The sequence below is a fragment of the Benincasa hispida genome, chromosome 2, assembly GCF_027475165.1.
Source record: "Benincasa hispida cultivar pf3 chromosome 2, pf3_genome.v1.1, whole genome shotgun sequence".
Classification (NCBI taxonomy): Eukaryota; Viridiplantae; Streptophyta; class Magnoliopsida; order Cucurbitales; family Cucurbitaceae; genus Benincasa; species Benincasa hispida.
In genome coordinates, this window is record NC_143479.1 from 11,299,805 (window position 1) to 11,314,233 (window position 14,429).

At 35.4% G+C, this 14,429-nt stretch overlaps 1 protein-coding gene across 1 annotated transcript; it reads left to right on the forward strand.

The window, feature by feature from the left end:
• Positions 1-10,166: 10,166 nt before the first annotated feature.
• On the forward strand, positions 10,167-14,153 carry LOC120071929 (serine/threonine-protein kinase STY13-like). The gene is made up of 7 exons (XM_039024365.2): positions 10,167-10,990; positions 11,099-11,236; positions 11,663-11,795; positions 11,953-12,148; positions 12,898-13,022; positions 13,122-13,280; positions 13,372-14,153. The coding sequence occupies exons 2-7, from the start codon at positions 11,103-11,105 to the stop codon at positions 13,684-13,686; spliced, it is 1,062 nt and encodes a 353-aa protein (XP_038880293.1). The 5' UTR covers positions 10,167-10,990; positions 11,099-11,102; the 3' UTR covers positions 13,687-14,153.
• The last annotated feature ends 276 nt before the right edge of the window (positions 14,154-14,429 follow it).

The following is a 14,429-nucleotide window of genomic DNA, read 5'->3' on the forward strand; positions in this document are numbered from 1 at the left end:
TTTTGGTTTATTTCAGATTATTGTACTGAAAAATGTTTATTTGATTCATATGAACTCATTTTTGAGTGATTCATACGAATCCATTTTTTAGATTTATTTTTCAAAAAAACAATATTAATTATCTAGCAAGGTATTTATAAAATTTTAAAAAATGGTCATATTAGCTATATAGGCGTGATTGGTGCGTAGGATTGAGTTGATAATAATTGTTTGAATTCATAATAATTGTTTGTATTTCTAGTGTTAAATATGTTTAGAGTGCTTGATGCATTTCTTTTAACTAAAATGTATAAATGTATGGATTTTTTTTCTTAACTTTGTGTTCAACTATTCAATTACATATACAATTTCTCTAATTTTTTACAAACTCAAGAATTTTAAATATATTTTATAAGTTCCTACTGACAAATGTATTTTAAATATATTTTACAAGTCAGTAGCATTAGACAATAAGTCTTCTTAACTTTAATAAACCTCAAAGTGTTTAGTTTACCAAGTCTAATATATATTTTTAAACCTATGTTTCTTTGTGGCTTAAGGATATACATGCCTTAACTAGTGAGGATAATTGACTTTCAAAAAAAAAAAAAAAAAATCAAGTTAATTGACCTTCAACAATATTATAAAATGTTAGTTTATGACTTCAAAAATCTTTTGTTATAATTTTTTTTAAAGAAATTACTAAATTTCAATAAATATCCATGAGTTACAATATACTATAGATTAGAGATACACTACAAGAAAAAGAAAGTCCTCCAATGCCTAAATCCGTTGTCGAGAGATCGGTCGTCGGAAGATAGGGTCTCTCTTGACGATGTAAGGGACTCGTCAGGAGTAAGAAATAACTCTCACGGCATAAGAGACCCATCGAGAGATAGGTCCAATCTCCCGATGGTGGGACATTACCCGGGAGTTATAGTAACTCTCGACGCGGTAATTTATTCGTCAGGAGTTCCTTACGGATCTCCCGACGGTCCTTGATAGCCGTCGAGAGATCTGGTATAAAACCCAGATCGGGCAAAAACCTTTCTTCTTCCTCAATCTGAAAAACCTTAGCCAACCTCTTCGCTGCTCCTGTGTCGTTCACAAGCCAACTTGTTCGCCACTCCGGTCCTTCGCAAGCTTTCAACAGGTTCGCCTTTGCTCTTCTTCATAGCCTTATCTTTTTCGTTGGTCGAAACTCAAGCCATTGTTTTGCGAATTCAGGTATTCAAATAACCCTCACATCCCTTTCATTTCATTTCTCTTATTTTGTGAATTCAAGCCATTGTTTCATTTCCCATCACTTTTATATTGCCGTTTGTAGTTCGAATTCCCAAAGAACCAATGCTCTCACTGTGAAATCCAATTACTCTTACTTTGATTTTTGTCATTTAACATCTATCTCTCTTGTTGTTCTTTAAATTAATCTAATGTTTCTAGCACAGGATTTTTTTTCCTTCCTTGTGCCCTAATTGAGATTGACCCATTTCATTACATTACAATTTATGCAATTTCGTGGGTTGTAAATATTATTGTGAATTACAGGTCGTGGATGTTACAATTTCTGCAATTTGGTGGATTTAGTTTTTTTTTTCTTTTAATTCTTAAGGTTAGAGATTTAAGCTATCGACCTCAGGGACAGAGCATTCTTTTCTCAACGCAATTAATTTTTTCCTCTGAGAGAAAAGGTTCAATTTACTTTTAGTAACTTGCTTGACTAAAACTAATTACAAATATTTTTCAAATTTACCATGATGTTTGAGTATATGACTACAACTTCTTTTGAAAATTCTATGAATATTTAATCATCACTCTTCTTAAAAGTTATCTCATGGTCTCTAATGATGAGCATGGATAGGAAACTAGTTTTAGAAGTTGATGATTGAATGAGTTTTCTTTCTGAAGCCTAAAATTTTCTTGAGTTCTAATAATTATATAAAGCAGTGCAGTTTGGCTAATCTAAATCAACTATTCAAGGCAGTACTTGTGAAAGACTTGTCTGTTCTCTCTTATCAGATATGACAATAGTGTGTTCATTTGTTAAGAGAGTTTAAAGGGTTTTTTCTCAAAAGATAAACATGAAGAGGTGGATATTCAAATTGATAACGAGAGGAGTAACTCACGTATGTTATTTAGTTTGTGAGATATTCAACACATGTATAAGTAAAACGATACATCACATAGTGTTCAAACATAAGTCCACCAGCTCACAATAATGGAATGAATTTGTTAGTAAGATGAATTTTAACTTGTAATGGGAGTTAATAAATTTGGAGACATGAAGATGGGTGTAATTAAATGAAACAAGAAATTAATGTCATTAAATGCAAAAGATTCTCTTAGTTTGATTTCGTTTTGTTTGGTTTATTTATTATGTGAATCTGTTTGAGTTGGTTAATGATGTTATACAGGTTATTCAAATCAAATTAAAAAAAAACTACAAATTACAAATTAAATAATTTTAAAAATCAATATTCAACCATTGAAGGAACGCCTGACGCAAAGAACTCCCCACGAATTAGTTGGCAGTAGGGAGTTTCATTAACTCCCGACAAGTGGAACAGATCATCGGGAGTTATGGAACTTCGCATGTAATAGATTCCCGACGGGCTCTGCTATCCGTTGGGAGTTAATGGAACTCCCGACGATGTACATTATCCGTCGGGAGTTCGTGCATAACTCCCAACGGGCCCTTTTCCAGCATCGGGAGTTCTTCTCCCGACAGATTTCTTCCGACCAAACTCCCGACAATCATTGTGTCGTCGGGAGAGGATGTCTAGATGCTTCTTCCACCATTTTTCGGTGATTTCAACGTCGGGAGAAGTGTGATTCCTTGTAGTGATATCTATTGACATCGACATTAATATTGAGTATTTCAACGTTAACTTATGCTCAAACATGAAAAGCAACTAATACGTATAATTTTTTTTAAAGAAAAAAGAAACTAATACATATAGAGATGATTGACGGAGTTGGATGCCTAAAATGATTGTTGAAATTGGGCGTCAAAGTTGAGCACAAGAAGTGGAATTCTTTTTTTTTTTTTTTTTTGGTCGAAATTTGTTGTGGGAGTTGGTCACCTAAAGTGACCATCAGAGTTGGTCGTTGGAGAATGGTCTTATCCGGAGTTAAATCGTCGGAGGTGCTTTTCAATGGAGTTGTTGGTGGTAGTCTTCGTCTGAATTAATGGTCAGAGTTGATCAGCTAAGGTGATCGTTGGAGTTTTCTAATAGAGATGGTCCTCACCAGAATTGATCATTGGAGGTGGTCTTTATTGAAATTAGAGTTAATAGATAAATATGATCAATAGAGTTGGTCATCTGAAGTTATCATTGAGGTTAGCTGCTAGAGGTGGTCTTCGTTGGAATTGTCGTTAGAGGTGGTTGTTGGAGTTCGCCAACTGAAGGTGATTGTCGTTGTCGGAATATTCTGTTAGAGGAGAGGTAGTAGTAGTCCTTAGGAGATGGAGTCATTGGAAATATTTGAGAGAGGAATAATTGGTTCTTGAGTTGAGTTGGGTTGAATTGATTAGATACATAATTCAGCTCTATCAACATTTAAAGCTGATTGATTAAATATTGAGATGTTAATTTTTACCTCAATCTAACTCATATTGGGTGATCCAAACACCCAATTTTTCACTTTCAATAAATGGTTTGAGGAAACAAACTCATTTCAAGCACGTCATTAAAAACCTGAGTTAGTTTCATGATTGTTTACTGTCAATTAAAGAAATTTGAATGTTGATTAATATGAACACATTTTTTTTTAAGAATTCATAAAAAGGTCATGTTGGCAATTTTCTAAAAGCTTATTGTTTTTCTCAATATTTAGTTGGGGATTATTATTTAGAATAAACCATAACATCTTATGACTCTACAACTCCAAAAGATTAAACAACCTCATTCCAAGCATGTTGTTAAAAAAAAATATAAACAAGTTAGTTTCATAATGGGTAACAGGCAAAGAAGAAAATGTGCAAATTTTATTAAAATGAACCAATTTTTTTAAGATTTTTTTTTAAGAAAAATTGTGTACCCGAGAAATTCGTGCACCCATGGTCGTGTATATATATGTATGTATATTTATATGTACATACGTATATATGTATGTATATCGAGCATAAGCACAAAGTTCATGTATTACATAAATACAATCTTTAGTATTTGTTTGAGAGTGATTTTGAAATTGTTAAAATTATTTTTATCATTTTCAAAATTACTCTGAAATACGTCTTTAATCACTCAAATTTAATATAATAAAAATTTAGGGTAATATAATTAAATATTTAGGCAAATATCAATTTATACCTATCAACTTTGAGGGTTGTATCAATTTGAATCTTAAACTAATAATTATATCAATTTAAATCTCATACTAATAATTGTATACATTTAAACTCCGAACTTTAAAAAATTTAGCAATTTAAATTCTAAAATTTCATAAGTGTATCAATTTACACATTCCTTTAGATTTAGTTGAAAAATATCATGCAAAACATTTATTTTTTTCAATTAAACTTATAAATTGTTATAAGTGAATCGATTAAAAACTTTTGTTAGGATTGTATTTGAAAATCATCGGTGTATAAATTCTTATATGTGTGTAGAATTCAATAATGTTGATTTAACAAAATTGACGATTATAATTTGAATGAGCAATAATCAATAAATCTTAATTGAGAGTCTAAATTGATTTGCTTATGTAAATTTAGCGATTTAATTGATAAAATTACAAGTCTCACACGATGTTTATCCAAAGAAAACATAAGGGAGAGTTTAAATTGATACACTTATGAAAGTTCATGGTTTAAATTGATATAATTAATTAGTTTAAGGTTTAAATTGATACAAGTCCTCAAATTCATGGTTTAAATTGATATTTGTCTTATTTCATTTCACATTTTAAAATGCAATTTTTATATCATCAAAATTGATTTTGAATGGTTAAAAACATGCTACGCGATGATTTTGAAAATGTTAAAGAAGATTTTGACATTTTTTTTAGAATAGGTGATATTATTATACAACAACAAAAGGGATCCCACAGCCCGGGATCAAGGCATCAAAGCAACAAAGCACAAGCAAACACAGGGCAAAAAACGCAAAACAAAACCAACAGGATAAGAACAGAACCAACACATAAATGCAAACTCGAAAACCACCATGGTGAAAGATAAAGAAAAGAACCCAAAACCCCACAAACTAGGAGCTACAACAAACCAGAGAACAATGTGAAGTTCAAAAAGAAAAAACATCCGTACACACACTAGATAAGACCAAGAAGATCAATCCGCCAGGAAGTAGCACGAGCACGAACTGTAGAGATCATAAGGTGAACTAGAGTAGACACCGACCTCGGTCGACCTCCATGCAGCCGCCGATTATGCTCCTGCCAGATGTAGTATATGGAAGTACACTAGAAAACACGGAACAACTTACTACGCACCCCCTTACCCAACCCCACTCGGCACAACCAACTCAACTCTACATCCTAATCAGCCACCCGATGCGTCGAACCCAACTAACGCAATATACTAGACCACACCTCTCTCCTAAATCCACACTCAAAAAATAAATGATCTTGCGACTCCACACCTCCCCACACAGAAGACACCCTTTCTCTGACAACACACCTCAACTCCTCAACCAATCCTGCGTACCCAACCTGTCCCTCATTGCTAACCACACACAGAAGAAGTTTTGACATTTTAAAATAACTTCGAAATATACCCTTAATGTTTAGGGACCAACTTTTTGTCATGTACATATCACACGAAAAAAACATCATATTAATAGGATAATACAATTAATGAAGGGTGATTGAAAAAAATAATCTTTTTCGAGTTTTGATTTTGACTTTTGGACCCTTTTTAAAAGTTTGTTTTTTTTACCCCTACAATTTTGAAGATTAATGAAAATTACCCTAATACCCTTCACATTTCAAAACTCACTCAAACCCTCTAAACTCTCACTTTTCTTTTCCATTTTCACTCTGTTTCAAAAGTCCTCAATCTCACTCCATTTCACTCTTCCCATTCTACATTTCCTTGTCATTCTCCTTTTCATTAAAGATCATTTGGGATTTTTCAACTAAGGTATGAATTTTCATTTTTTTCACTCAATGTGTTAGTTTATGTTAGGTGTTCTTGTGTGAATATTTGAAATCTATGTTAGATCTATGTTGAATGTTATTTTTTTCCCTAAAAACATCATGTTCGGTATTTTCTGAACAGGTTTGAGCCTAAAATACGTTTCCAAAAATCGGTCTTGCTCGGTCGGGCTTCATACCATTATGACCGGATATGTGACCGGGCAGGCAAGTTTGAGGTTGCTTTGGGATAGATTTGGGGAAAATTGTGCCCGGTGGTAGACCACCCGGGTCATATGTCTATTTCGACCGGGTGCGGGAAAGAGAGGAAATGACGAGGGGAAAGGGGGCAAAACCAGGTAGGAGTAGGTGGTGCCTGGCCGAGCTTCAAAGCACTTGAACCAGGTACATGACTGGGCCGTGTAAGTGGATATTCTGGAATTTGGCCCAGTCCCGGCCCGACCGGGTAGGGGGAGGGCACTGAGTAGAGAGAGGGCACACATGGAAGTATTGGGAATTGGCGTAGAAACTAAACGATACATCGGATTTGCCAAACGATAGCATTACACGATCGTTTAGCTACGACGCGCGCTAAGCACTGTGATGAAGCGCTACGCGATAGCGCTGAGCGATCGTTTAGATGCAGAGCTAAGCGATCGTGGCATGGGAACTAAACGATACGTTGAATTTGCTAAACAATGGCACAACACGATTGTTTAGCTACGACGCGCGCTAAGCGATGCGATGAAGTGCTATGCGATAACGCTGAGCAATCATTTAGATGCAGAGCTAAGCAATCGTATAGATGAATTGCTAAGCGACGCAATAATGTTCTATACGATGGAGCTAAGCGATCGTTTAGCTGCGACGGATACTAAGCGATGACATGAAAGCGCTAGACGATGGTGTTAAGCGATCGTGTAGTTCTATGCGATAGAGCTAAACGATAACTAGGCGATGGTACTAAGCGATTGCTTAGCTTCAGCAAACACTAGACGATAGTCGTGTAGGGGGAGGGGAACTGGGTAGAGGGGGCGGACCGTGTAGGGGATGTTTCGGAAATTTGGTCCGGCTGGGTATTGGACCGAGTAGGCGTATTCTATTTTTTCGCCCGATGCCGTACCCGACGGGGTATGGGCTGGGCCATTTTTTTAATTTATATTTATATATAATTTTTTGTTTTTTTTTTAAGTACGCATTGATGATCATGATGTGTTGTCTTCTAATTTATCTATTTCATGAAAAATATAGGTTATAATGGACTATCCAATCATATGAATTTTGACCTTGATCTGCATCATCCCCTAAGTTAGTTATGAGTCGCCAAATTACTAGGCGATAAAGTAAATGATGGGTTATATATGGGGAAAATTGACTATCTGACTCCATCTTCCACTGTACTGGCCTAGGGATTTCTTCAGTTCGTTGGATATATGAATTTTTGGATGAAATCCTTGGTTTGTTGAACACTTTGGAAGCGTGGATACGTAAAGATGTATTACTGAGACCTCTTCCCATGTAAGGAACGTGTGTAGATCTTCATCATTCCGAATTACAAATGCAGGGGCTTTGGATCTCAATTGAAGTATACATCTTATAATAATATTATACTCATCCGACATTATACCACTTATCCTATAATCTTTGGTCAGGAATTCATTATAGATCGTGCCCAACTCAATGTCAAACCCCCGCAACTCTCCTTCATCGTAATCCTTTTCTCTTTCATTCCAAACGCCACAGAAACAAATCCAAACACGAGACATTTTCCTACATTTTATATAAAAAAATGTATTAATATAATGCAATTAAATAAAAATAAAAACAAAAACTAAAAAAAACATGATTATATTTTTTGGCCCGTGGTCCACCCGGCCAGGTCCACCATCAAGCCAAAAAAACAGAATCATGTTCTTTTGTGTGCGCCCAGTCGGCTCGGTGAATCCCGATTGGGTAACCTGGTGAAGCGCGACTAGGAATCTAACTTATTCAAACATTTATTTTGCTCCTGGCCCAGCCATGTAATTCGAACTCTTTTGCTTCTTACTTGGTAAAGCCCGGCCGGGTATAAAAAAATAACATATTTTTTTAAATTTTTTTTATATAAATTTATAAATAAATATCAAATGCAGGGCATTATCAAATTTCCCAGTAATTAGTGAACTATTGAGAATACATACAAAAATAAAATACATACCTTCTTATGACGGAGTGTAAAAAATTATAGCTTCGTGAAATACAAGTTTTGGACTTGGTGAATTTCGTTCTAGAAACAATTTGATGAAGTGAACTTTTTGTGGGGTTGTAAAGAAAAATTTGGTGGAGGATTTTTGAATTTTTGGTGAGAAAAGTTTTTGGTTAATGGTTTTTGGATAAATTAATTTTAGCTGGAGAATATGAATTAATTTGGTAGGTTGGTGGTTGAAATTGAAAGTGGGAATTTAATAAAGGGCATAAACCGCTCCAAAAACCCTTTGATGCTAAACTGGATTGAACCTTGAGAAAATCGGTCGAACTGGCTCTCTCGGTCCAACCTCAAAGTCTTGCTAAGGTCGATCGTGTAGCGCTGAAGGCTATCGTCTAGTGTTTGCTGAAACTAAACGATCGCTTAGCTATGATCGCTTAGTACCATCGCCTAGCTATCGCTTAGCTCTATTGCATAGAACTACACGATCGCTTAATACCATCGCCTAGCGCTTTCATGTCATTGCTTAGTATCCGCCGCAGCTAAACGGTCGCTTAGTTCCCATGCCACGATCGTTTAGCTCTACATCTAAACGATCGCTCAGCGCTATCGCATAGCACTTCATTGCATCGCTTAGTGCGTGTAGTAGCTAAACGATCGTGTGGTGCCATCGTTTAGCAAATCCAATTTATCGTTTAATTCCTACGCCAAAGCTAAACGATCGCGTAGTGGTATCGTATAGCATTTAAACGCATCGCTTAGCTTCCGTCGGTACACGATCGTTTACCGTTCAACATCACAACGACCAACGCCCATTGCTATACGATCGTCTAACTTTTCTTCACATCGTGTAAAGTTTGGAACTAAACGATCGCTTAGCAATTAAACCTCAAAATGGGAAGTTTCGATGAATATTCGGTGAACGGCCGGGTATCTTAAAAAAAATACTATTTTTTCATGTTTTTTTTATATAAATATCAAATGTAGAGCATTACAAAAAAAAAAAAAAAAAAAAAAAAAAAATCAACAAAGCAAGCATAAATCAAACTCCAAAAAAGTCATTTATTTTTGTCAAAATTTTTGAAAAATTATCGAACTATTGAATACATACAAAATGAAATACATACTTTCTTACGGAGTGTATAAAATTACAACTTAGTGAAATACAAGTTTTAGACTTGACGAAAGACTTTTCATTTTGGAAATAATTTGGCGAAGAGAACTTTTTGTGGGGTTGTAAGCAAATTAAATTTGGTAGAGAATTTTTTGTATTGGAATGTGAAAATTTTTTTGTCAATTAATTTAGGATAAAATAATTTTTTGTAAATAAAATTTTGAGGTGGAGAATTTTTTGTTAATTAATTTGGTAGATTGGTTTTTGAAATTGAAAGTAAGAATTTAATAAGGGGCATAAAAGTAATTGTACAACCAGCATTTTCCATACTTACATCATTCTCATCATCAATGGGGTAAAAAAAAACTTGTTTTTAAAAAATAGATAAAAAATACAAAATCAAACTCCAAATAGGCAAATTTTTATCCATTTTCCCATTAATGAAAAACAATACTATTGCTGTAAACTTGAGCCGTTGATCTTCCAGTCAACATATATACTTGTATTAAAAGCATTTAAAATTTGAAAATTTTCAAATACCACAGAGATTGAACTTTTAGTTATTTTACATAATCATCCAAAACAAAAGCTCGAGTTGTACTACCCAAAACAGGGTCTAAAAATAGCCAAGTATGAATGAGTATCGAAAATAGCAAAAAGATCAATAAATAATTGGATTAACCAATAAAAACCCACTTAATTGGCCAAAACCCATGTTCCTAATCAAGTTTCTTCTAATGAATTGGCAATAATTAAACCCCATAAGAGAGAGAAAAAAGTCGATCTTTTTACGATATTTGGACCAATTTGGACTGAAGGACCAGACATAAAAATGGAAATAAGAAAAAGTTGGACTCTGAATTCGAGGGATCAAAATGAAAAGGAGTCAGCATTATCTGAAGGCTAAGGATGAAAAAGAAAATGATGGGTTTTGAAATGGGAATTGGCAAATGATTAAATTTGCATTCCCCCATTAAAAGCTTAGCCTTTAGTTTAAAGGAAAGCTTTGATTGAAGTGAAACACACGAACGGGGAAGTGTTTTAGAAAGTGGGGAAAGTAGTCCAGGCAATTCCATATACACTGGCTTTGTCTCCACGTTGAAAAAGATCGGTTTCCATGTGCCGTTCATTAGTTTACGGCTCCCACAGTCTTTATTACTTTATGATTCATTCATAAACCCTTCTTCTTTTCTCTCTTTTGCATAACCTTTTCTTTACTTAACTCAACACACTCCTTTCAGTGTCTTCCATGATTCTCTCTGCAGATCCACACCTTTATCTTCACCACCATTGATTTTACTCAAAAACCCATCAACCCCATTTCAGTTTCCTCCATTTTGGGGCTTTATTTTAATGCTCTTTGATTCTCAACTCTCGAGGGCTTTGCGATTGGTTCATCTTCTTCCCCTTTTGTTTCCCCTTTTGGGGACTTTTCTTCTTTCCACATCAATTTTTTAAGCAATCCCTTTTCTGCTTTGTGGGTTTTGAAGAATATGAGGGATTTTTCCCCTTTCCCTGCTCATCGACATATTGGCCATCCAACTTTTCGATTGATTTCTGGGTTGGTTTTTGAGGTGTTTTTGTAGGCAGCACGACGTTCAATCGCAGCTCTCAATCATGTATTGTATTGAGCTTATTCACTTGTTGATTACTTAACATTTTATATGGGAATTGCAATTGCTAGACTTCTTTGATTGATTTAGATTCTTTGTTCTTGATTTTTCTAGAAATATGGAAGCTGGGAGTAGATTTTACTCTGCTACGGATGAATTCAGATTGGAAACCAAGTGGTTGGTTGATCCCAAGCATCTCTTCGTTGGACCTAGAATTGGAGAGGGAGCTCATGCCAAAGTTTATGAGGGCAAGTATGAACTCTCTGAAGATTCTCTGTTCTAGCACTATTAATTTTGCTTTGATCTTTTTATTGAGCCCCTTTAAAGGAAAGGAATATGTTGGTTTGGGTGCTCTCTTCTATCTCGAGATCTAGAAATTATTTTCGTATTTCACGAGAAACTCTGCAGTATTTGAACAAAATGTGTCTCCGTTGTTCTAGGATTTGTTGCAAGAATTTCTACTCAGATTCATTTTCCTTACCTTTATGTGTTCTTCTTGCTGTTAATTCAGTCATTTGTATTTGAAATCTTGGTGTTCTGTAGGGATCAATGATTAGCATGACAGTTTGCTATGTTTCCATGATTTTTGGTCAATTTGCTTCAAGTTTATAGGATAATTGTTTTGCTTCGTGCTTTGTTTAGTGATGATATCCATTCTATGTTTCACTGATTGTTCAGATATAAAAACCAGACTGTTGCTATCAAAATTGTTCATAAAGGGGAAACAGCTGATGAGGTGGCAAAGAAAGAGGCTCGGTTTGCTCGAGAAGTTGCAATGTTGTCTAAAGTACAACATAAAAATCTTGTCAAGGTTTGATTTGACTCCAAACTCCATCTGATCCACTGAAATTTTCTTTGAAACCTACATCACACCTGTATTATTTTACAAACAAACCGTGATCATTTAAGAAGTTTTCAAAGTATGCCATGAGTGACCCTTAATTATGCTGAATCCTTGTGTAAAACAGTTTATTGGTGCCTGCAAGGAGCCTGTAATGGTGATAGTAACCGAGCTTTTATTAGGAGGGACCTTACGAAAGTACCTGCTCAATATGCGCCCACGGTGCTTGGACACACGTGTGGCAGTCGGTTTTGCACTTGATATTGCTCGTGCTATGGAATGCCTTCACTCACATGGCATCATACACCGTGATCTGAAACCTGGTAGTCTTTTTGATCCACCTCATAATCCTATAATTCTTCATTCCATTCCAACTTATCTGTTACCCAACTTTTTTAATGAATTAGTGCATTGTAATAATTTGGGTAGAACTTCAAGTCACTATAGGATGATTGCCATGAGTTATTTTCTCAATTTCAAGTTAGAGATCGAGTTACTTTTAGGCAGAAATTTGAGCTTAGTTAAGCATTTGGACCTTCAATTGGTACTGGATCCAGAAGGCTTCTACATTTTTCTCCTTTACTGGTTGTTGGTCCTTAGTTGACACCATGTTCTCAATTGCATACTGTCCCGTTAAGAACATTCAAGAGTTCATAGGCTGAAACTTTGAACTTGCTTGCTTGTATTAAATGGATTCCTTACTTGAGCAGTATTTGTTCTAGAGGTTGTACCTCTATGTCCCTAAGATCTAATGAAACCTATGACTTAAAGTACTTTTAGGCATCAATGCTGGCTAGTTTTTTCTTTAACAAAAAGCTGCTGGGATTCGATAGCGTTAATGATGAAATATTTAAGAAACTGAAAGATTCATCGGTTAGAAGTATAAAGAATTTGTTAGACAAGATGCTTAGTTGCCAAACTGCTTTGATAAGTGTTGCGAAGGGATTTAGGCATGAAAGGCATACTGAGGTTTGTATTGTTTCTTTGATCATCCATTGATTCTCATGAAGTGTTGCATACTCATGACAACTAATGTGTTTTGCCTAAAATTTGTAATTTAATGTGTTGGCAGAGAACCTTCTGTTGACTGCAGATCACAAAACAGTTAAATTAGCTGATTTTGGTTTGGCAAGAGAAGAGTCGTTGACAGAGATGATGACTGCAGAGACGGGGACTTACCGTTGGATGGCTCCAGAGGTGCTTGTTTTAGGAAACATAGTTTGGTTGCATGCATTCTGGTTGCTACTTGAGAAAAATATTTCAAAGTAGCTTAATTGCATTGTCATATGATGTCAGTTGTACAGCACTGTGACACTAAGGCAAGGGGAGAAGAAACATTACAACCATAAAGTGGATGCCTATAGCTTTGCTATTGTGTTATGGGAACTGCTACACAACAAGTTGCCATTTGAAGGCATGTCAAATCTTCAAGCAGCATATGCAGCTGCTTTTAAGGTAATCAGATTCTTCATATGTACTCTTTTTACCATGTTATCTCTCTGATTGATGGAATTTTGGTTTATGATTGATGCCTCTGTTGTTTCAGAATGTTAGGCCTAGCGCAGAGAATATTCCAGAGGAACTGGCTATCGTTCTAACATCATGCTGGCAGGAGGATGCAAATGCACGTCCAAATTTCACCCAAATCATCCAAATGTTACTTAATTACCTTTATACCATTTCACCCCCTGAGCCGGTGATTCCTTCCCGAATTTTCTCTTCTGAGAACACGGTGTTTCCTCCTGAGTCTCCCGGAACAAGCTCACTGATGGCAGTCCGTGACGATTCAGGGGACACTCCAAAAGCTAAAATGGAAAATAATCCCAGAGGTTGTTTCTTCTGCTCCAATGACTGTTACTAAGCTCTAGAATGGTGGAAGAAAAAGCAATAGCAGCTGAAGGAAAAAGCTTAATGAGCTATTTCCCTGTTTAAAGTGCAGAAGTAGGCAGCGGAATAACATGTTTTGTATGTAACTAATGCTTTCCTTTCTTCCCCACCATGTATCAATGTGTAGGTGGTTTTAGTTATGTAGTAACACAGCCTAAGCCTTACATCACCATGGTAGAATGGAAGATCATCCTGATGCTTGGTTGTAAGAACTTGAAGATTCAACTTCAAATCATTGCTACAAGTAAAGGATCAATAATTCCCTCTTGGCAAATTATGCAACTCCAGTATCTACTTATATTTATATGTAAGATTTCCCCTTTTTCTTTTTACTTATACTTTCAATATCATGATCCAATAAAATTTGTATAAGAATTCTTTTGCTGATCTATTAGATTGTATACTTGAGTACTTGAATAAGCATAATAGTTTCATATTTCCCATCTGGATCTTTAAATTTAGTGTTGGGAACAGAACAGGCATTTCACGTTCTGCTTTGATTTAGTGCTTTACGCCTCCAGTCGATCAGATTATGTACAGAAATGATACTGTAGTTGAAGATATGTAACTGAGTTAGTTGCCTACATTTAGGCTTATTAAACAATCATTATCATTCTTGTGTGGATTACTCATCGAAATAACAATAACAATGCTGATTAGATAATACCTGCCTTTGACTTCTCTCAAATAAATTGATTTGTTTCCTCCCAAGGAAAG

Bases quoted from the DNA above. Each gene is read 5' to 3' on its own strand.
- LOC120071929 (XM_039024365.2), top strand. From the start codon at position 11,103: ATGGAAGCTGGGAGTAGATTTTACTCTGCTACGGATGAATTCAGATTG. The intron at 11,237-11,662 runs GTATGAACTCTC...CTGATTGTTCAG, and splicing joins GCCAAAGTTTATGAGGGCAA to ATATAAAAACCAGACTGTTG. The intron at 12,149-12,897 runs GTAGTCTTTTTG...ATGTGTTGGCAG, and splicing joins ACACCGTGATCTGAAACCTG to AGAACCTTCTGTTGACTGCA.